This window comes from Sphaeramia orbicularis, chromosome 24 (genome assembly GCF_902148855.1).
Source record: "Sphaeramia orbicularis chromosome 24, fSphaOr1.1, whole genome shotgun sequence".
Taxonomy (NCBI): Eukaryota; Metazoa; Chordata; class Actinopteri; order Kurtiformes; family Apogonidae; genus Sphaeramia; species Sphaeramia orbicularis.
In genome coordinates, this window is record NC_043979.1 from 103,579 (window position 1) to 125,461 (window position 21,883).

A 21,883-nucleotide genomic window follows, 5' to 3' on the forward strand; every position below is an offset into this window, starting at 1 on the left:
TTTAGTTTAGTTTTAGTTCAGTTTTAGTTTTAGTTTAGTTTAGTTTAGTCTTAGTTTAGTTTAGTTTAGTTTAGTTTAGTTTAGTTTTAGTTTTAGTTTAGTTTTAGTTCAGTTTTAGTTTAGTTTTAGTTTAGTTTTAGTTTTAGTTTAGTTTAGTTTAGTTTAGTCTTAGTTTAGTTTAGTTTAGTTTAGTTTTAGTTTTAGTTTAGTTTTAGTTCAGTTTTAGTTTAGTTTTAGTTTAGTTTTAGTTCAGTTTTAGTTTAGTTTAGTTTAGTTTAGTTTTAGTTTTAGTTTAGTTTTAGTTCAGTTTTAGTTTAGTTTAGTTTAGTTTAGTTTAGTTTTAGTTCAGTTTTAGTTTAGTTTTAGTTTAGTTTAGTTTTAGTTTAGTCTTAGTTTAGTTTTAGTTTAGTTTTAGTTTAGTTTTAGTTTAGTTTAGTTTAGTCTTAGTTTAGTTTAGTTTAGTTTTAGTTTTAGTTTAGTTTTAGTTCAGTTTTAGTTTAGTTTTAGTTTAGTTTTAGTTAAGTTTAGTTTAGTTTTAGTTTAGTTTAGTTTTAGTTTAGTTTAGTTTAGTTTAGTTTAGTTTAGTTTAGTTTTAGTTTTAGTTTAGTCTTAGTTTTAGTTTAGTTTTAGTTCAGTTTTAGTTTAGTTTTAGTTTAGTTTTAGTTAAGTTTAGTTTAGTTTTAGTTTAGTCTTAGTTTAGTTTTAGTTTGTTTTAGTTTAGTTTAGTTTTAGTTTTAGTTTTAGTTTAGTTTTAGTTTAGTCTTAGTTTAGTTTAGTCTTAGTTTAGTTTAGTTTTAGTTTAGTCTTAGTTTAGTTTTAGTTTAGTTTAGTCTTAGTTTAGTTTAGTTTAGGCTTAGTTTAGTTTAGTCTTAGTTTAGTTTTAGTTTTAGTTTAGATTAGTTTAGTTTTAGTTTAGTTTAGTCTTTTTTTATTTTAGTCTTAGTTTAGTTTTAGTTTAGATTAGTTTAGTTTTAGTTTAGTTTAGTCTTAGTTTAGTTTAGTCTTAGTTTAGTTTTAGTTTAGATTAGTTTAGTTTTAGTTTTAGTTTAGTCTTAGTTTTAGTTTTAGTTTAGTTTTAGTTCAGTTTAGTTTAGTTTTAGTTTAGTCTTAGTTTAGTTTTAGTTTGTTTTAGTTTAGTTTAGTTTAGTTTTAGTTTTAGTTTAGTCTTAGTTTAGTTTAGTCTTAGTTTAGTTTAGTTTTAGTTTAGTCTTAGTTTAGTTTTAGTTTAGTTTAGTCTTAGTTTAGTTTAGTTTAGGCTTAGTTTAGTTTAGTCTTAGTTTAGTTTTAGTTTAGATTAGTTTAGTTTTAGTTTAGTTTAGTCTTTTTTATTTTAGTCTTAGTTTAGTTTTAGTTTAGATTAGTTTAGTCTTAGTTTAGTTTAGTCTTAGTTTAGTTTTAGTTTTAGTTTAGATTAGTTTTAGTTTAGTTTAGTCTTAGTTTAGTTTAGTCTTAGTTTAGTTTAGTCTTAGTTTAGTGGTCTCTTTTGTCTTCTTCTCTGTCGTCGTTGTAGTGGCTTTACCTTTAGCCACTACAACGGTGTGAAGGGTTCACCCTGTTGTATTTTGGACGTGTGAATGAATGAAAGTCTGTCTGGGTTTCTTTGTGTTTGGATCTGCCAATCCATTTATTTCCCAGTGTAAAGTCCAAGAGTTCATCACAGTTCACAACTGTCTTTCCAAATACTCTCTACATATAAACAAAATAGGCTTCTTAATACAAAAGAAAACATTCCAAACGTCGACCAACTCAGTCTCTCGCTTTCATGTTTCACGGTCTGAAAATTGTTCGGGGCTGTCCTCACACACACCTCACACAGCAGGTGTATGTACGTGTGCCACACCCAACATGAGCTGCACCTGTGGCTCTCATCACAGCCACACCCACTAAACAATTAGTAAATTAAGGTCAAAACAAAGAAGAGGAATAACCAAACCAAACTGTATTTTGGCTCCAACAGTCGTATTCAAATCAATCCCAGACAGGACTCTGCTGCTTTAGTCTCCATGTTTCCAGGTAGAGTGGGGACCAGAAGACGACTGGAAACCACAAGTGAACACAAGTGACGGAGCAAAAAGTGTCGTATGGAGACAGCACAGAAAACTGAGAGAGACAAAGAAATCCACTGAACATCAATCTGACATTGACAAAGACCAAAACCAAGGGAATTTGATCCAGAATTTTATCTGTTTTAGTTAGTTTAGTAAACACACAATACAGTTTCAGTTATGGTTTTTTTAATTATAGTTTTTATTTATTTCAGTTAACGAAAATGTTTTTACAATTCTAGTTTTCATCATTTCAGTAGTTTTTGTTAACGATAATAACCTTGACACACACCCACACACACTCACACACACACATATACAGTGCAGTGTGTGTAGTTGCACATATATGACAGTCAGTTCAACCTTTTGTCGTGTTTCTCATCAGATGTAAACCACACAGATCTATGAACCTAATAATACTCAGTACCTTTGTGCCATCTGTCATCTGCTGTTTAACCTTGACCCACACAGAACATTCTACGCTTCAGTGGAGCTGAAACAGCTGAGCGAACGGCTGATGATTAATTGATGGTTTTATGTTTTAAGAGGATATTTCCATATAAGGCAAACTGTCTGTGGGGGAGGGGCCTGTCTTTGTTTGTTTACCAATGAGGCTAAAATTGAATACCATTTCCAGAAATGGGAGTGTCTGCGGGTTTTTAAACGGGTAAATGCACTAAAAATGTTCCTCTGACTTCTGTCACACTGACATTAAAAACTCTTAAAGACACTATCCTTTATGTGATGGACATGATCAGTGTGTGTGATGTAACGTTAGAAGCACACACACATCAGGCAAATGCCCACACTGGAAAAAATTTATTTGAACCTTTTAAGCACCAAAAGGTCAGTATTGTGAGTGAAACAGACAGCTTTTTCAAATCGTGATATCAAAATTTAATAAAAAACAAAACCAAACAGCTGAGACAGTGACAGCTGACGTGTGGATGTTGTGTTTCTGTGCAGGCTGACGGCAGTGGCGGACCGCACATTTCACACCTAACCCTTCAGTAGTGCTCCGTCTGAATCAATCCACCCTTCAAAAACTATCTGATGGTTATAAAAACCATCTTATTATGTAGAAACGCAGTATAAAGAGCTGTTGCATCGCAGATAGACAACTGGTGTAGCCACAATAAATAACTTTTCTGAATTAACAAAAAAAGCGCTCGGAGAGCACAGACCTCCGCCAGGACAGATCTGCCCCCCCTCCAATTACCACCGAAATTTAATAATTTCTTCCTTGTGCCAGTATCAACATTTCCTGAAAATTTCATGAAAATCTGTCCATAACTTTTGAGTTATCGTGCTAACAAACACACAAAGTGATTACAATACGTCCTGGTGGAGGAAACAAACCCGGGGTGCACAAGTCTCCTGCTACTGCAGCTGCAGCTGCCACACACATGAAGCCTCAGTCACAAATGCCGTTAGGAATGGCTACGAACACTGTGCGAACAATTTATGGACCATTTCGTGCGACCCTCTCAAGGCGGCCGTAAAAGAATGGTGTGTTCATGGAGTGTTCGTTGACCGTTCCTAAGTTCGTAGCCAGGTGAGCAATCTTGTCCAAGATTTTCTACCAACGCAGTACGAAACCCCCTTTGACACGGCGCACTAACGAATGCCTTGTGAACAACACAAGAACAGCGCACGACGTTCGTGGATCAGGAGGTCTTTTCCAGGACCCACATGTTCCTGCGGTGACAGCAGGTAGAACACGTTAGGGTGTTCTTCGGGGTCCCATCCGACATTCACACGAACAAACGCACAGACAGGTGCAGTGCAGCAGTAGTACGACATTCGTGGCGTTCTTAGAGGGGTCGAATACAAAACTGAACATACACACAGAGGCTTAAAGAAGCATCACTAATAACCTCATTAACTTGCATTATTATTTAGGAAAATAGTAACATTTTACTCACCAAAAATTCTGATTTGTACACCAAATCCATCCTCCTTTCTTTCCTCAAAAACAGTTCAACTACTCTGTTGTACAGATTATCCGTGTGGGTACCGGGGTACCGGGGTACCGGTCGTAGCTAGTGGACTGAAAGTGACAGACTAATCCTTTTCCTGGTTGTGAACGGCTTGCTAGCTTCAGAATTGTCCGACCTTTCTTAACGATGTCCAGCTTTTCTGGAAAAGTCCGTCTTGAAAATGGCTTTGACAGTAAATCTGCGACCAAATCCATTTCTCCTCCTTCAGTCGTTGTGTTTGGACTAAACAGCTGTTAAACCAACACAACTGTATTTGTGTTAGTGCAGCTCACTACAGATGCAGTTTGCTAGCTTTGGCTAGCCCGCTGTCTGACTATCCAATCACAGGGTGTGAATACGCTGACATCACCGTACACCTGCTAGAGGCCCTGGTGTCACCAACTCTAAATCTGAATGGGTGAAGCAACAGCGTCATCGAGACTTCTGTTTGCTACAGGGCCTGCAGAACTGACTGTGAAGGCCTCCACCCTGCCTGGCAACACATGATGGCTGAAATGTGATTGGTTAAATTCTTTAATATGAAAATCCATGTGTGGAAGCAGCACAACCGGAGGAAAAGATATGAAAGGAAGCAGACAGAGCATTTGGAATTATTGAAGAAGTATTCATGGACAAAATAGAATGAACATCAGTCTGTGATTCAGATATTGTTTAAGGCCTGCAGAGAAGGCCTGGAAGGCCCTGACGGACCACCACTGGGTGACGGTGACAGTTGACATGTGGATGTTGTGTTTCCATGGTGACGGTGACAGTTGATGTTGTGTTTCCATGGTGACGGTGACAGTTGATGTTGTGTTTCCATGGTGATGATGACAGTTGATGTTGTGTTTCCATGGTGACGGTGACAGTTGATGTTGTGTTTCCATGGTGACGGTGACAGTTGATGTTGTGTTTCCATGGTGACGGTGACAGTTGATGTTGTGTTTCCAGGGTGACAGTGACTGCCATGTGCAGTATGGACCTGAGTCGGTTTCCTCTGGACACACAGACCTGTTCTCTGGAGATCGAGAGCTGTAAGTGTTTCTGCAGTGCATTCCTGTGGGAATAAAGTACCAGAGTAAAGGTACTATGTTGATCTGATGGTACCTGTTCCTCCAGATGCGTACACTGATGATGACCTGATGCTTTACTGGAAAGAAGGAAACCGCTCCCTGAACACAGACGAAAGGATTTCACTGTCCCAGTTCCTGATCCAGGAGTTCCACACCACCACCAAACTGGCCTTCTACAGCAGCACAGGTACCAGAACAGAACAGGTACTAACCAGAACAGGTACTGACCAGAACAGGTACCAACCAGAACAGCAGCACAGGTACTGACCAGAACCTGAACCCATTCTGAGGTCTGCATGTCTGGGTTTGGACTTTCAGCTGGACCAGATTTAGACTAACTGTTTCCCAGGTTTGAACTTCTGGAAAACATTTGACCCATATTTATGAGATAGGACGGATTTTTGATACAGATTCAAAGACCTATGAGGAGTTCACGTGATTAAATCCAGAGTTTCCTTAAGTCCATACCTTTAACTGGGTTACCTCTAAACCAGGGCTCTCAAACATGCAGCCCGGGGGCCAAATGCGTCCCCCCAAAGGTTCCAGTCGGGCCCCTGGGATGAATTTACAAGGTGTCTAAATTCCACAGTCCAGGCTGTGGAACTCATGTTAGTGTGGGTTCCACATCCAGACCAATCTGATCTACAGTCCAATAATAACAGCAGAAGAACCCACACAAAAGAAGGACTGCAGATTTACTACTGGGTTTGATGGAAAAAATAATATATTACATTATGTCTGTAAATAATGACAACTGCAAATGTTTGTGTTTGTTTTCGTGCAAAAAATCACATTAAATTGTGAAACTCTTTCCATTTCCAAACTCTCCTGTACCAATAAAATGTGACTAACCTGAACAAATGTGTCCAACCTGAAATGTCTGTATTAAATTCAGTCCAGTTTGAACTCTTTTCTTCCTGTTCCTCAGTGTTTAGTGTCTTTGCAGATCTGATCCAGAATGCACATGGACTAATGAGAAGTGGAGGAAGAAGACTGAGAAAATTACACTGATTTTACTGAAGAAATGTCCGTTTTTTCAGGTTATTCACATCTTTTTTGTTTGGATAGTTTATAAAAGTAAGTATTTTCATCATTTAATGGGATTTTTTGCACTAAAACCCAGACATAAATTGTCAGTTGTCATTATTTATAGTTTATTCTGTTCTTATTTTACTGGTCCACTGCAGATCAAATCAGGCTGAATGTGGAACCTGAAAGAACAGGAGTTTAGAACCCTGGGTTAAATACTCCACTTGAAGAACACAGTACTAACTCCATGTCCATGTCTGTCTCCTCTCCAGGCTGGTACAACCGTCTGTACATCACCTTCACTCTGCGACGCCACATCTTCTTCTTCCTGCTGCAGACCTACTTCCCTGCCACGCTGATGGTCATGCTGTCGTGGGTTTCCTTCTGGATCGACCGCAGAGCTGTTCCTGCCAGAGTTCCACTGGGTGAGAGTTACCGACTATAGTCAGCTGACTGTCAGATTAGTTTAATAGTTGAAAGAACAGTTTTAGTTCTAGTTCAAGGGTGTCAAACTCATTTTCTTCTGGTGGCCACATTCAGCCCAATTTAATCTGAAGTGGGTCAAACCAGTAAAATAATAACAGAATAACCGACAAATAATGACCCAAAGACACAACAGAACCAGAAGACAAGTTTATGACAGTCCACAGCTGGAGTGAGAGGAGACTGACAGGACAACAGCTGAAAGAAGAGAGAAGAGAGAGGAGGAGGAAGAGGGGAAGAGTTTACACTGAACAGACTGAACAGATGAGTTTACACTGAACAGACTGAACAGATGAGTTTACACTGAACAGACTGAACAGATGAGTTTACACTGAACAGACTGAACAGATGAGTTTACACTGAACAGACCGAACAGGTGCAGCTCTGATGGCTCCAGTTGCAGCTAAAGCCACTGGTGAGACTTCAGAATCAGAAACAGAGGCTTGGCTGGACCATGAAACAGCACCAGTGGAACTACTGAAGACTGGGAGAAGAGCTTAAGGACTGATCAAACCTTCACCTGTTCAGTCTGCTCAGTGTAGACTCTTCCTCCTCCTCTCTCTTCTCTCTTCTTTCAGCTGTTGTCCTGTCAGTCTCCTCTCACTCCAGCTGTTTTCTGTCATAAACTTGTCTTCTGCTTCTGTTGTGTCTTTGCTTCTTCCAGACCTCTTCCTGTCTGCATTTCCAGTTGTAATGGCACTAGTACAAGGGCTGAACCCAAATGCAAGACCACAACGCAGATGACCAATTGAGAGTGTTTATTAAACACAAGCACAGTAGGAAAAACACCGCTTTGAATGGTCAGCACGTCTGTGAAGGCGTGTGAATCGGGACTCGTCGTCCGGGCTGTGAGCGGGGAATGCGGGCGGTCAGCACGGCCGAGCCGGAGGACTCCCGACAGCAACCCGACTAGGACAAAACAAAGGGTAGTCAAAAAACAAGCCAGGTCATACACAGGAGGGCAGTTAAAGAGGCAACGGGACATGTGGAGAAGGCTACTCACGGTCAGAGTCCAGGCGAGGGTCAAAACACGAGGTAACACGTTGGAGGCTGAGGTAATCAGGGAATAGGCAGAATCAGAAGTCGGATGAACGAACCAGGTCAGAACCAAACGAGCAGGCAGACGAGGAACAGGCAGAATCGGTGGTCGGAAGGCAAAACGGGTCAAAACGGGCAGACAGACTGACAGGTATCCAAAAACGCTGGTAAGTGAGCACACAAAGGTAGAACACAAACTGGCAAAGGAACAGGGGAAAACACAGGGTTTAAATACACAAGAGGGAGGGAAGACAATAGGACACAGGTGGAGATAATCAGGGAGGAGTCAGGTAATCAGCACAGGTGGAACACAATCAGGGAAAGGAAGTAAAGACACCAGACATGACACATGAGGAAACTTAACAAAATAAAACAGGAAATGACAGACAACAGAAAAGACAGACAAATCCAGACACAGTCTGGAAGCCGACATGACAGTACCCCCCCCTCTAGGGACGGCACCGGACGGCCCAGGAACCTCCGGGTGGCGCTGATGGAAGTCCCGGATCAGGTCCGGGTCCAGGATGTAGGAGGCGGGCACCCAGGAACGCTCTTCAGGGCCGTATCCTTCCCAGTCCACCAAGTATTGAAATCCTCTTCCCCGGCGACAGGCCGCTAGGAGCCGGCGTACAGTGTAGGCTGGACCTCCATCAATAATCCAGGGTGGCGGTGGTGGCTGGGTGGGCGGGACTAACCGGCTCTCCTTAGCCGGTTTAACTTGACTCACGTGGAAGGTTGGGTGTATCCTCATGGTCCTAGGTAGCTTCAGCCGAACAGAGACAGGGTTAATAATTTTTGAAATAGGAAATGGGCCCACGAACCTGGGTGCCAATTTGCGGCTCTCCACCCTCAAGGGAAGATGACGGGTTGACAGCCCCACACGTTGGTCGCGCTGGTAGACCGGGGCTGGAGTCCTGTGCCAGTCCGCAGCAGCCTTGTAGACCCCCGAGGCCTTCAACAGAGCTTGTCTGGCGCGAATCCAGGTCCTTTTGCATCTCTTTATCAGGGCCAGAGGTGAGGGGATGCTGACGTCCTTCTCTAGGGCCGGAAACAGAGGAGGTTGATAACCACAAACTACATGAAATGGAGACAGACCAGAAGAAGCACAGGGCAGCGAGTTGTGGGCGTATTCAACCCAGATCAGCTGGTGGCTCCAGGAAGCAGGATTGTGAGAGGCCAAAACTCTAAGACCGGCCTCCAGCACCTGATTGAGCCGCTCAGTCTGACCATTAGACTGTGGGTGATAGCCCGAGGACAGACTAACAGAAGCCCTGATGAGGGAACAAAAAGCACGCCAAAAACGTGCGACAAACTGAGGACCTCTGTCCGAAACAATGTCTCTAGGGAAACCATGCAGACGACAGACATGATATAAGATGGCCTCTGCTGTCTCCTTAGCAGAGGGGAGCTTAGGTAGTGGGACAAAGTGAGCCATCTTAGAAAAAACGGTCAACAATGGTCAACACAGTGGTATTTCCATCTGACGGGGGCAGCCCTGTCACAAAGTCTAATGACACATTAGACCAGGGTCTACTGGGAACAGGTAATGGGTGTAATAGCCCAACCGGGGGTTTATTGGAGGTCTTACACACCGCACAGACGGGGCAGGCAGCGATGTACTCCGCCACCTCCTTCTCCAAAGCGGGCCACCAGAAGCGCTGTTTAATAAAAAACGCAGTCCGCTGGACTTCCGGGTGATATGTCAGCCTGGATGTGTGGGCCCAGTGGATGACCTGTGAGCGGAGGTTAGTGGGGACAAACAGACGGTCTGGCGGAATGCCAGCCGGGATGTCACAGTCATATAATGCATTAATAACAGACTTTTCAGTCTCCCACTGTACCGCCCCCACCACACAGGTCTCAGGGAGGATAGGTCCCGGTTCAGAATCAGAGTTAACAGGCATAAAGAGTCTGGACAGAGCGTCAGGTTTCACATTTTTAGAGCCGGGCCGATATGAAAGTGAGAAGTTGAAATGAGTGAAGAACAATGCCCACCTGGCCTGACGGGAGTTGAGTCTTTTGGCAGTCCGCAAATACTCTAGATTCTTGTGATCCGTCCAGATCATGAATGGGACTTCGGTTCCCTCCAGCCAGTGACGCCATTCCTCCAGGGCCACCTTGATGGCTAGCAACTCCCTGTTGCCGATGTCATAATTCCTCTCTGCTTTGGACAGTCTCCTGGAGAGGAAAGCGCACGGGTGAAGCCTGTTGTCCTTTGGGGAGCGTTGAGAAATGACCGCTCCGACCCCCAGATCAGAGGCGTCCACCTCCACGACGAACTGACTAGCCGGATCTGGGACCGACAGAATGGGGGCCGAGGTGAACGCCCTCTTCAGCCTCACGAACGCCGCCTCTGCTTCAGGGCTCCATCTGAAAATGGACTTGGGAGAGGTTAGGGCATGCAAAGGGGCAGCCACACTGCTGAACCCCCTTGTGAACTTCCTGTAGAAATTAGCGAAACCAAGGAATCTCTGGACATCCTTGCGACTGGTGGGCGTGGGCCAATCTCTGACAGCACTGACCTTGTCTGGGTCCATCTGGACACTCCCCTCCGCGATGATAAAACCCAGAAAAGAAACAGACGGGCGGTAAAACTCACACTTCTCAGCTTTTACAAACAGTTGGTTCTGGAGAAGTCTTTGGAGCACCCAGCGGACATGCTGGACATGTGACTCCTCATCCGGGGAAAAAATTAGAATATCATCCAAATACACAAACACAAAAACATTGAGCATGTCTCGTAACACGTCGTTGACTAGAGTTTGGAAAACAGCGGGGGCGTTAGTGAGACCAAAAGGCATCACTAAGTACTCATAGTGTCCACTGGGGGTGTTAAAGGCTGTTTTCCACTCGTCCCCTTCTCTAATTCTCAGTAAGTGATATGCGTTACGGAGATCTAACTTGGTGAATACTTTGGCCCCATGTAGTAGTTCAAATGCTGAAGACATGAGTGGTAATGGGTATCTATTACGGATAGTAATGTCATTAAGGCCACGATAATCAATACAAGGGCGGAGTGTCTTGTCTTTCTTGTCAACGAAGAAGAAACCTGCCCCAGCTGGAGATGAGGATGGTCGAATCAGGCCGGCCGCCAGGGACTCATCAATATACTTTTTCATAGCAGCCGTCTCCAGGCCAGACAGGGAATACAGCCTCCCCTTAGGGGGGACAGGTTCCAGGACGCAGATCAATGGCACAGTCATACGGTCTGTGAGGAGGCAAAGCAGTAGTGTGTGACTTATTAAAGACCTCCTTCAGGTCATGATAACACTCGGGTACCTTATTAAGAGCAGGAAAAGCCGTCTCCTGCTCCTCCGGCGAATTGACAGGTGCCACAGTGACCTGGACTGGTTCGGATGGAGGGTCAGGTTCCCGGACCCCCTCACAACAGGAAACACACCCCTCTCCCCAAGCTTGGACCTCCCCTGTTTGCCAGTTAATACATGGGTTATGGAGTAGGAGCCAGGGGTGACCTAATATAAGAGGGTGAGAGTCAGAGTGATAAACATGAAAACTGATTTCCTCTGAGTGACCATCCATGAACCAGACGGTAACTGGTTGAGTCCGTTGAGTCACTCTACAGATAATATGGTTGTCCAAAGCCCTCGCCTCCAGGGGCCGCTGAACCGGGAGCAGACTGAGGTGGAGTTGTTTAGCTAATTCTTCATCCATTAAATTAGCGTCTGACCCGGAGTCTATCAGGACTGGAAGCTGCAGAGACACAGAGTTAGAGCACAAACAGACCAAAGGCTGAACCCGAGAGGCGCTGGACACACAGAACGTTCTACTCAAAAGAGACTCCTCACCTGCCGTCATTCTAGGCTTCACTGGGCAGTTGCTGACTCGGTGCCCCTCCTGACCACAGTATAAGCACAGACCAGCCACCTGACGGCGTTGACGTTCCTCTGCCGACAGGTGTGTCCGACCTAATTGCATCGGCTCCACCTTCGAACCCCGCTGGACTCAGGTACTGGGTGAGGGGGTTCTGCGTGGGCCTTACTCACGGAGGACTGGCAGACCCATGATGGTTCTGGCTGCCAAAACGCCAATTGGTCTGAGACCCGAATAGCTGCCTCAATGACGTCATCCAGAGAATGGAGTTCCTGACGAAGCGCCATTTCACGACCGATGGTGCGGTTCAGTCCACTCTGGAACGCAGTGATCAACAACTGCTCATTCCATTCAGATTCTGCTGCCAGAGAACGAAACTCACTGATGTACTGCCTAATGGGGCGCTCTCCCTGCCTCAGCCTCATGAGTCTTTGGCCGGCCGGTTGTCCGCGGACAGGATGATCATAGATTCTTTTTAACTCGGCCATCAGACTCGAAGCTGACTGAACGATGGGGGATCCTTGTTCATAGGCAGCGTTAAACAGGCTTAGAGGAGGCCCTTCCAACAGGCTAGCCACATAAGCAATCTTAGCAGACTCATTAGCAAAACGGCGGGGCTGAGAATCAAAAATGAGCTTTAACTGCGTACAAAAATTACGGCAAGTATCAGGGTTACCTGTGTATTTAGATGGAGGTGGGATGTTGGGTTCCTCCGGGGGTCTCTCGAGTGAAACAGAGTTGGTGTTCTCGACTGGCGGGACCGGAGCAGAAGCCTGGTTACCGGAAAACCGGGAAAACTGAGCGGACAGCTGAGTCATCTTGTCCAACAGGGAATGCAAAATCTGTTCATGTCCCCCAAGATGTTGCCTCTGGGACCGAACTGCCTCCCGGACCTGGTCTAGGTCTGCTGGGTTCATCTTATTGGCCAGTTTGTACTGTAATGGGACTAGTACAAGGGCTGAACCCAAATGCAAGACCAGAACACAGATGACCAATTGAGAGTGTTTATTAAACACAAGCACAGTAGGAAAAACACCGCTTTGAATGGTCAGCACGTCTGTGAAGGCGTGTGAATCGGGACTCGTCGTCCGGGCTGTGAGCGGGGAATGCGGGCGGTCAGCACGGCCGAGCCGGAGGACTCCCGACAGCAACCCGACTAGGACAAAACAAAGGGTAGTCAAAAAACAAGCCAGGTCATACACAGGAGGGCAGTTAAAGAGGCAACGGGACATGTGGAGAAGGCTACTCACGGTCAGAGTCCAGGCGAGGGTCAAAACACAAGGTAACACGTTGGAGGCTGAGGTAATCAGGGAATAGGCAGAATCAGAAGTCGGATGAACGAACCAGGTCAGAACCAAACGAGCAGGCAGACGAGGAACAGGCAGAATCGGTGGTCGGAAGGCAAAACGGGTCAAAACGGGCAGACAGACTGACAGGTATCCAAAAACGCTGGTAAGTGAGCACACAAAGGTAGAACACAAACTGGCAAAGGAACAGGGGAAAACACAGGGTTTAAATACACAAGAGGGAGGGAAGACAATAGGACACAGGTGGAGATAATCAGGGAGGAGTCAGATAATCAGCACAGGTGGAACACAATCAGGGAAAGGAAGTAAAGACACCAGACATGACACATGAGGAAACTTAACAAAATAAAACAGGAAATGACAGACAACATAAAAGACAGACAAATCCAGACACAGTCTGGAAGCCGACATGACACCAGCCTAGTTTCTGAGTGCCTTTGGATGCTGAAGGTGACGAGACTTGATTGTTGGTCTGCGCCTTTTTCCCCGCCTAATCTATACTGCAAAATTATATCTAAGTGATGATCTGGAAGAAACTTCTTCAGAAACAATGATGAGTCGAGCCAGTCAGTCTTCAGAGCCGTACATGTGTTTATTTGCAAAAGCAAGGTGAAACACACGGAGACACACCCGGGAATGGTCTGAAGGGTAGCTGAAAATCCCCCATCCTTTATACCTTGTTTCGGGGCTCGGGGCATGATTTTCCCACAAACCCGGGCCCCTCCTTTCAAAATCCCCTTTTCCGAGCATTTGTTTCTATTAATTATCAATATTTAAAAACAATCGTGTCTGGTGTCTTGAATCATGTTTTTTTTATATATGTTTCCCAAGCCAGGCCCCCACCCTATCACCCTGGGAGTCTGACTCGTCGTCTTGTCTCAGTATCTTTTTTTTAACATACTTGTAATGTGGGTTTGGATCATTTTTCTCCTTTTACATCCATTAGGCTGCTACATGAGACGTGGGAATGCTCATCTCACGTTCTTATCCAAACTTCGTGATGCATCAGGCGTTAGACTCTTATGCTGGGAAATAACTTTACTTGCATCAAATATGGAATTCCTGTGCTGGGAAATAACTTCATAGGTTTTACTTCTCAAGCTCTTCTCCCAGTTAAATTTATTTCTCATCATTTTTCATCAAAGGAAACTGGACTTCCTGACACCTGGACTTTCTTGGACATTTCTCTGGAGGACACACCTCCATTTTTCCCTCTTCTGATGCTCTGTCTCTCTTCTCTGGTTCATTCCTTTTCCTCTTTTCCATTTTTACAGTACCACACTCCTTTCTTCAGTCCAGTCCTGTTCCAGTCCTGCTCCATGGGTCTGGTACCACAGTGTGTTCCACACTCCTGTTCTGCAGACACAGGGGGTGGAAGGAATTCACAAACGTTGGGACACCTGCAGGAATTGAACCACCAACTTTCCAGACTTGATCAACCTCCACTGCTGCAGAACTGCTTTCAGTTGTTCACCCATTTCTTGTTCTCCTTTTTGTAGAATTCTGAAATGTACTTTATTTTTCAGTTTGGTTTAACGTTACCTTTTTTTTCCTGTCAGTTCACTCTGACCTTTGGACCATTTACAGCTGTTCATTAAACTGGAACTGATGGAATTTACAGACACAACTGGAACAAACTGGGCTGGTCTAAAACTGTAGACCGGTAGTGTATATGTTGTTTTTGCGTTGCCACAGGTATCACCACGGTGCTCATATTCCTATTGTATATATTGTATATATTGTATGTGTTATATATGTTGTTTTTTGTCCTCAGGTATCACCACGGTGCTCACCATGTCCACCATCATCACTGGGGTCAACGCCTCCATGCCCAGGGTGTCCTACATCAAAGCCGTGGACATTTACCTGTGGGTCAGCTTCGTCTTTGTCTTCCTGTCTGTCATTGAGTACGCCGCCGTCAACTACCTGTCCACACGCCAAGAACGCAAAGAGAGGAAAGTGCGAGAAAGGGTTCGTCTGAGCCACTTGGTGCTTCTCTTACATAATTCAAGATAATAAAAAACAATGCAATGTGGAAATGGAGGCAGCATTTCCTGAAAATTTCATGAAAATTTCATGAAATCTATCCATAACTTTTTGAGTTATTTTGCTGACCAACCAACCAACCAACAAAGAAACAGACAAACAAACAAACAAACAAACCCTGGCACATACATAACCTCCTTGGTGATTAATACTAAGACTAAAGTAAAACTAAGCATTTAGAAAATAACATAAACTAATAAAAACTAGCAAACCTGCTCTAAAAACAAATTAAAACTAACTGAATTAGAGAAAAAAAAGTCAAAACTAAATAAAACTAAACTAGAACTAGAAAAGTACTCGTAGAGCGCAGACCTCCGCCAAGACAGATCTGCCCCCCCCATCACCACCAAAATTTAATCATTTCTTCCTTGTGCCAGTATCAACATTTCCTGAAAATTTTGTGGAAATCCATCCATAACTTTTTGAGTTATCTTGCTGACCAACCAACCAATAAACAAACAAACAAACAAACAAACAAACAAACCCTGGCACAAACATAACCTCCTTGGCAGAGCTAATGAAAAATCCAAAACTATTCGAACCTTGGTCTCCACCGTTGCGTTCCTGTTTTTTCTCTGAATCTGTTTGGTTTGTCTGCAGTTGCCGTGTACCTGAATGTGTTTGGTGTCTTCACAGTTGCCGTGTACCTGTGGGCTGGCCCATCCTGGAATGATGTCGACCGGCTACAGCGAGGAGGACTTCAACACCACCGGGAACTACGGCATGCCGGAGGAGAATGGGGTCAAACGGGAGCGGATGTTAGTCCAGCTGGCCATGGAGAGCGACCAGGTTACGGGCCACGTGGGCTCCAGCGCCTACAGCAACGTGTGGATCGACACCCACGCCATTGACAAATACTCCCGGGTCATCTTTCCTGGAGCTTACATTCTGTTCAACATCATCTACTGGTCCATCTACTCCTAACAGACGCACCTGGGACAGAACTAATGAGAGCAACACTGACAGAAGAAAGGGAAGAAATCTGCCTCTGCGCTGGAGGTGTCCACAGATGACCTGGTGAAACTACACTTGTACATTCAACTTTTTTTTTTGTTTTGTTTTTAATTTTGAAAGAAAAAGGAACAGAAACACTTTCAAAGTGCACCAAGGTGTTTAGGAAAACTGACCCCCAAAAACCTACGACCCTAAGCAAGGACTCTACACTTTCATGATTTGATCATGGATTTGAACATTTTAGCACAGTTCTGTCAAACTCATGTTAGTTCAGTTCCACCTTCAGCCTAATCTGATCTAAAGTGGGCCGAACCAGTAAAATAATATGTAAGAACTGATAAATAATGTCAACTCCAAAGTTTTCTCTCTGTTTTTGAGTGAAAAAAAGTCAAGTTCCATGATGAAAATTTTGCACCTACGAACTGTACTTGAACATAACATGAACAAAAATGAACAGCCTGAAAATTCTGAAGAAAAAAAGTGCATCGTTAACAATATTACACCTCAGTTGATCATTTATACATGTGCATCACAACTTACAGATTTAATAACAGGCAGAATGTTGTTAAAATCCCACAGACTTCTCTGAAGACATTTCAGATTGTTCATATTTGTTCAAGTTATTCAGATTTTTTGTGAAAGGATAGTCTGTGAATGTAACTGTTTTTTTTCCCTAATTTTACTTTTTTATTCTAAAACAAAGAGGAAAATTTGCAGTTTTCATTATTTGTAGGTTATTATGATAATATTTTACTGGTCTGATGCACTTTAGATTGAACTGACCTAAAATGATTTGAACATCCTTGATTATTAATTTCTTCAGTGTAATTTTTGCATTTCACAAATTCATCCTAGGGGCCGGACTGGACTCTTTGGTGGGCTGGATTTGGACCATTTGGTGGGCTGGATTTGGACCCCGGGATGCATGTTTGACACCTGTGTTTTAGCAGAATGAAAAAAAAAAAGATCTGTTGAAGGTGTGACATGACCAGTACACTGATAACAAGCATGCAGGGTGTTGAATGTTTACTAAAGTTGAACGTTTTCCCTCCTTGGAAATTTGGCTAATTTAGTTATATCAATTTTCCTGCTGGTCCTGAGGAGGTTCATTTGGTAACAGATACAAACCCCATGAAGGAAAAGATCCACCAAGCGTCATTAAACACAGATCCATGTTGGAGGTGTTCATCTTTTCACATCCAGCCCTTTCATGGAACCTTTCATTTAGGTCCAGACCTTTAACACAAACGAAAGAGAAGAGCATTTGGTTTTTGCAAATGGCTGAAACTTCATCAGTTCACACATGGCTCAAATGTAGCCTGAACTCTACCTCCACCTGCTGGACATTCAGGTGGACATTCAGGTGGACATTCAGGTGCATCTGCTGGTCACTGCTGGATTTGATACAGTTTAGACTCGGATCTACTTATTGGAACATTTATTTCAGGGGTGTTCAAATCCAGTCCTGGAGGGCCGGTATCCTGCATGTTTTAGACCAGGGCTGTCAAACTCCTGTTAGTTCAGGTCCACATTCAGCTGAATTTGATCTGCAGTGGACCCAACCAGTCAAATAATAACAGAATAATATAGAAACAATTACAACTCTAAACTTTTCTATATGTTTTAGCACGAAAAAGTAAATTTACATTATGTAAAGGTTTACTTCTACAAACTATCCTTTCAGACAATGTAAATAAAATGAACAAACTGAAAAAATCAGTGTAATTTTATCAATATTCTGCCTCAGTTTATCATTTACATATGTGCATTAAAACGTACAGATCACAGTGGATCTACAAACACACAAAACATTTAATAACAGACAGAATATTGTACTGACTTCTGTAAAGACATTTCAGGTTATTCACATTTTTTGTGAAATTATGCTTTGTTTTAGTGTAAATACATGAAAATATTTACATTTACAAAGAGAAACATTTGCAGTTGTCATCATTTCTCTGTTATTCTGATAGTATTAGACTGGTCTGACCCACTGCAGATTGAACTGGTCTGAATGTGGAACCTGAACTCAAAGGATTGTTCATTTCTTCATCAGTGTAACTTTTGCATTTCACAAATTTATCCCCAGGGCCGGACTGGACCCTTTAGGGGGCCAGACTGGACCCTTTGGTGGGTCGGACTGGACCCTTTGGCGGCCGGACTGGACCCTTTGGGGGGTCGGACTGGACCCTTTGGTGGGTTGGACTGGACCCTTTGGGGGGCCGAATTTGGCCCCCGGTCCGCATGTTTGCCACCTGTGTTTTCAATGTTTCCCTCTTCCATCACACCTTTAAACCATGACATCATTATCATTCTGCATTCTGCAGAGCTGGATGATGAGCTGCACTGTAAAAAAAAAAAAGAAAAAAAATGTAATTTAACAGAATTTTCACTGTTTATTTTACAAATTTTTCATGTATTTTTAAGATACAGGAAAATATCATTGAAATGACAAAAACAGACTGTGATTTTACATGTCAAATGGAAAATAACACGAAAAAACTGTAACTGTGAGGAACCATAAAATTTACATTTTTTAAAAGATTTTTTTTTTTCTTTTTTCACAGAAAAATATAGTTTAAATACATTTGCAAATGTGTCGTAATTTCACAAGTATTTTTTTTCTATTTATGAGATTAAACTGTTAATTTAAAGTTTAATTCTGTAAAAAAAATAAATAAATAAATAAATAAAACCAGGTAAAATTACTGACAGTTAACAGTAACAGAAGTATTTGTTCTGTCAGTTGAACCAGACTTGTTTGTTAACTGACAAATATCTTGTGTAATTACAGGAGGTTTCACAACAAAAATGGTGAATAAATGCATTTTTGTGAATGTATAACATGTATAAGCACTGATAAACTGTCCAAATACAGTTTTTGTGTGTGTGTGTGTGTGTGTGTGTGTGTGTGTGTGTGTATATATATATATATATATATATATATATATATATATATATATTCAAAAAAATGTGCAAAATCTCATGTAAAGTTAGGGCAAAAAACTGTATTTGAATTATGGAAAATTACTGTATTTTTATGAGATGGTTATTTTCCGTTATTTGACAGTATTTTTTTGGCGCCCCTGCTGCTGGAATATTATTACTATTATTACTGAACACTGACAACACTGACTGACCACAGTGAGCTCTGAGTTTACACAGATGTTCCGTCATTTATGGTTTTAGATCTCGCGTAAGCGCAGAACGTACGCTCACGTCGGTAGTGGATTTGTTGTGACAGGAGCTGGCTGATCAGTTGTCTTCCTTTTCTGGTGACGGTCATCAGTCAGGTGGGTGTGTCTTCACCCTTAACGGTGTTTTTTCCTTCGCCTGTCTCCAGGCGTTGACTCCTGGATGCTTCTGTTGGTTGTGGACAGTGGTTTTAGAGTTGGGTTTATTCCAGCTCTAAATGCAAAGGGTCATCAGAGAACTTGGTATGATTTGGTGCTCTGTAAATAAAATTTGATGGATTGATTGATTCAAAGGAGTCAGGCCCTGGTCGTCCATCCACTTCTCGCCGTTCCTCTCCTTTTGCTCCATTTTCTAAATAATCCAAACACAACTGAAGTGCAGCCTGTAGAACTGGACTAAACCAGTTCACACACATGTACTACAGTGGTGAATGTCAGTGTGGAATGTTCTGTGTGTTCTATGTTCTTCAACACAGCTCTGCCTTTGGAGAATTCTGGGGAATCTGAAAAGTCCTGCCCCCTCATCAGGCACTTTTTTCACAGAAAGTTGTGTTTTTCCTTTGTAATTTTGGTGGTAACACGGTTTAACCAAGGTTTTGCAAAAATTCCAGGTAAATGATAAAAGTTCCTACACACTGTAAGAATTGATAAGTTTAGTTTCCTTCAAAAAAAAAAAAAAACTCCTGAAAACTCCAGTCCTAAACATTTAATATGAACTCAAATAAAACTGAGGAGTAGAGGGACTATTTGTCTCAGCGGAGGAGTCTGACTGCACTGTGGCTGCGCCTCAAACTTGTGTAGATCTTAATACGCCGCACAAAATGTCCTGAAATGAAGTTTTAAAACATTAGAAGAAAGTACAGAAGAAGATGGATTGAACTGTGTATGAAGAAGGAGAGAAGATGAAGTGAAGGAACCAGAGGAGAACGGAACTAGGTCCAGCAGCGGAGGAATACGGTTTGACAGCTCGGCTCGGTTCAGAAGTCCGGTGAGTAGATGCTAACCTGCCTCTACCAGTGGTTTGTGTTCATGATAATGGGATCTATTTTAGAACAGAGTCTATTTAACCCAGTTTGTCCCAGTAGAATATGTTTGTTTTCTACTTTAGAACTACGGAAGCGTATTGCATTCACACACAAAAAAAAAATTTCGGCTCTGTTTTTCTGAATTAATGAGATAATTATCTCATAATTACGAGAAAAAATAAGTTAAAAAAAAAAAATCGGCGCTGTTTTTCTGAGTTTATGAGATACTGTTTTCTGAAAAAAACTCAAATGTGTCTGTTTCTCTGTCAGTGGGACAGTGGTCCCTGGTCCAGGCAGGAGCTCCTTCTATCTGTGCTGCTGAAAGCCTCTCGGGGGAGCGTGAAGTTGTTTCCGTTCTCGTAACCGGTTCCGATTACAGATCATGGAACTAGTTTCATTCACAGAAATCAGAACTAAGCCCCGCTTTGTGCACGGATCAAGCCCTTCAACCACACCGGCGCTCAGAGCCTGTAGCCCGGCACCACGACGCGGTGATGGGAGTTGGCATTAATGACTACTACCACTACTAGGACTCCTGCCATGGGGCGGGTGTCCCGTCCCGGTGCATTGGGCCGACCAGGTGAACCAGTGTTGTCCATGGCTGGTGGTCTTGCTCCAGCTGCTCTGCGTCCTCCATGGTAACTCCATGTTGTTGGAGGTCACCCGCAATGACGTCGAACCATCGGGTGCAGGACTTGCCTTGTGGTCGTTTCCAGTCTGCGGCCTTTGGGTCAAACTGAAGGATGGCTGTTCTGTGGAGCGGAGCTGCTCCGTCCACCCGCTCCAGTCCGGCTTACACACCGGGGAGCGGATAGCTGTCCGCCTGGACCTGATGGAAAGTTATTGGGGGGGGACGAACCGGTACACCAAGCCGCTCCTCCATGGATCTAGTTCTGACTAATGCTTTCCATCAGGTCCGACAAATAAATGAATCCACATTTGCACTCTTCTGCTGTGTATATTTTCTTTAATGCTGGTGAATATCATTTTATTTGACTTCATTAATGCCAACTCCCATCACCGCGGTCGTGCCCTGTCAGGAAGCCGGGTTACAGGCTCCGAGCGCCGGTGTGCTTGAAGGGCTTGATCCGTGCACAAAGCGGGGCTTGGTTCTGATTTCTGTGAATGAAACTAGTTCCATGATCTGTAATCGGAACCGGTTACGAGAACGGAAACAACTTCACGCTCCCCCGAGAGGCTTTCAGCAGCACAGATAGAAGGAGCTCCTGCCTGGACCAGGGACCACTGTCCCACTGACACAGAAACACAGACACATTTTAGTTTTTTTCAGAAAACAGTATCTCATAAACTCGGAAAAACAGAGCTTTTTTTTTTCCGGAAAACAGTATCTCGTAAACTCAGAAAAACAGCGCCGATTTTTTTTTTTACTTATTTTTTCTCATAATTATGAGATAATTATCTCATTAATTCAGAAAAACAGAGCCGAAATTATTTTTTTTTTGTGAATGCATTACGCTTCCGTATAGAACAGATCTGGACTGAACCGGTTCAATCCGGTCTGACCGCTTATTCCACTGTTAGCTGCGTCACTTAGCTGTTAGCATGAAGAACTGTCAAATATATGAGAAAAAGAGCCGAAAATCCAGCAGAACTCCTGTTGTGTGTCTGTGTCAGGAGTTGAGTCAGTTGTGTGTCTGTTGTGTTCTTTTTCATCCACAATAAGTGCAGTTCCAGTCCTACTGTGTGTGTGTTTGGGACAGTTTTCAGGAAATAGTCTGATCCAGGCTGTTATTATCCTCCCATAGTCACTGGTCTGCCCTGAACACAACCTTATTAACAGGATGGTAAGACTAAAAACTGTCAAAGGAAAAAGTACATGGAATATAAATCAAACTCTGGAGCCTTTTTGCCCTGAAGT

General features: G+C 43.2%; 1 protein-coding gene across 1 annotated transcript in view; it reads left to right on the forward strand.

Moving 5' to 3' along the window:
- Window positions 1-15,961, forward strand: part of LOC115414910 (gamma-aminobutyric acid receptor subunit rho-1-like) — a 44,031-nt gene extending 28,070 nt beyond the window's left edge. Inside the window, exons 6-10 of the mRNA XM_030128272.1 lie at window positions 4,976-5,058; window positions 5,144-5,284; window positions 6,399-6,551; window positions 14,560-14,756; window positions 15,468-15,961. Coding sequence (XP_029984132.1) covers window positions 4,976-5,058; window positions 5,144-5,284; window positions 6,399-6,551; window positions 14,560-14,756; window positions 15,468-15,755 — 862 coding nt within the window. The 3' untranslated portion in view covers window positions 15,756-15,961. The remainder of the gene's footprint in view (window positions 1-4,975; window positions 5,059-5,143; window positions 5,285-6,398; window positions 6,552-14,559; window positions 14,757-15,467) is intronic.
- Window positions 15,962-21,883: the final 5,922 nt, after the last annotated feature.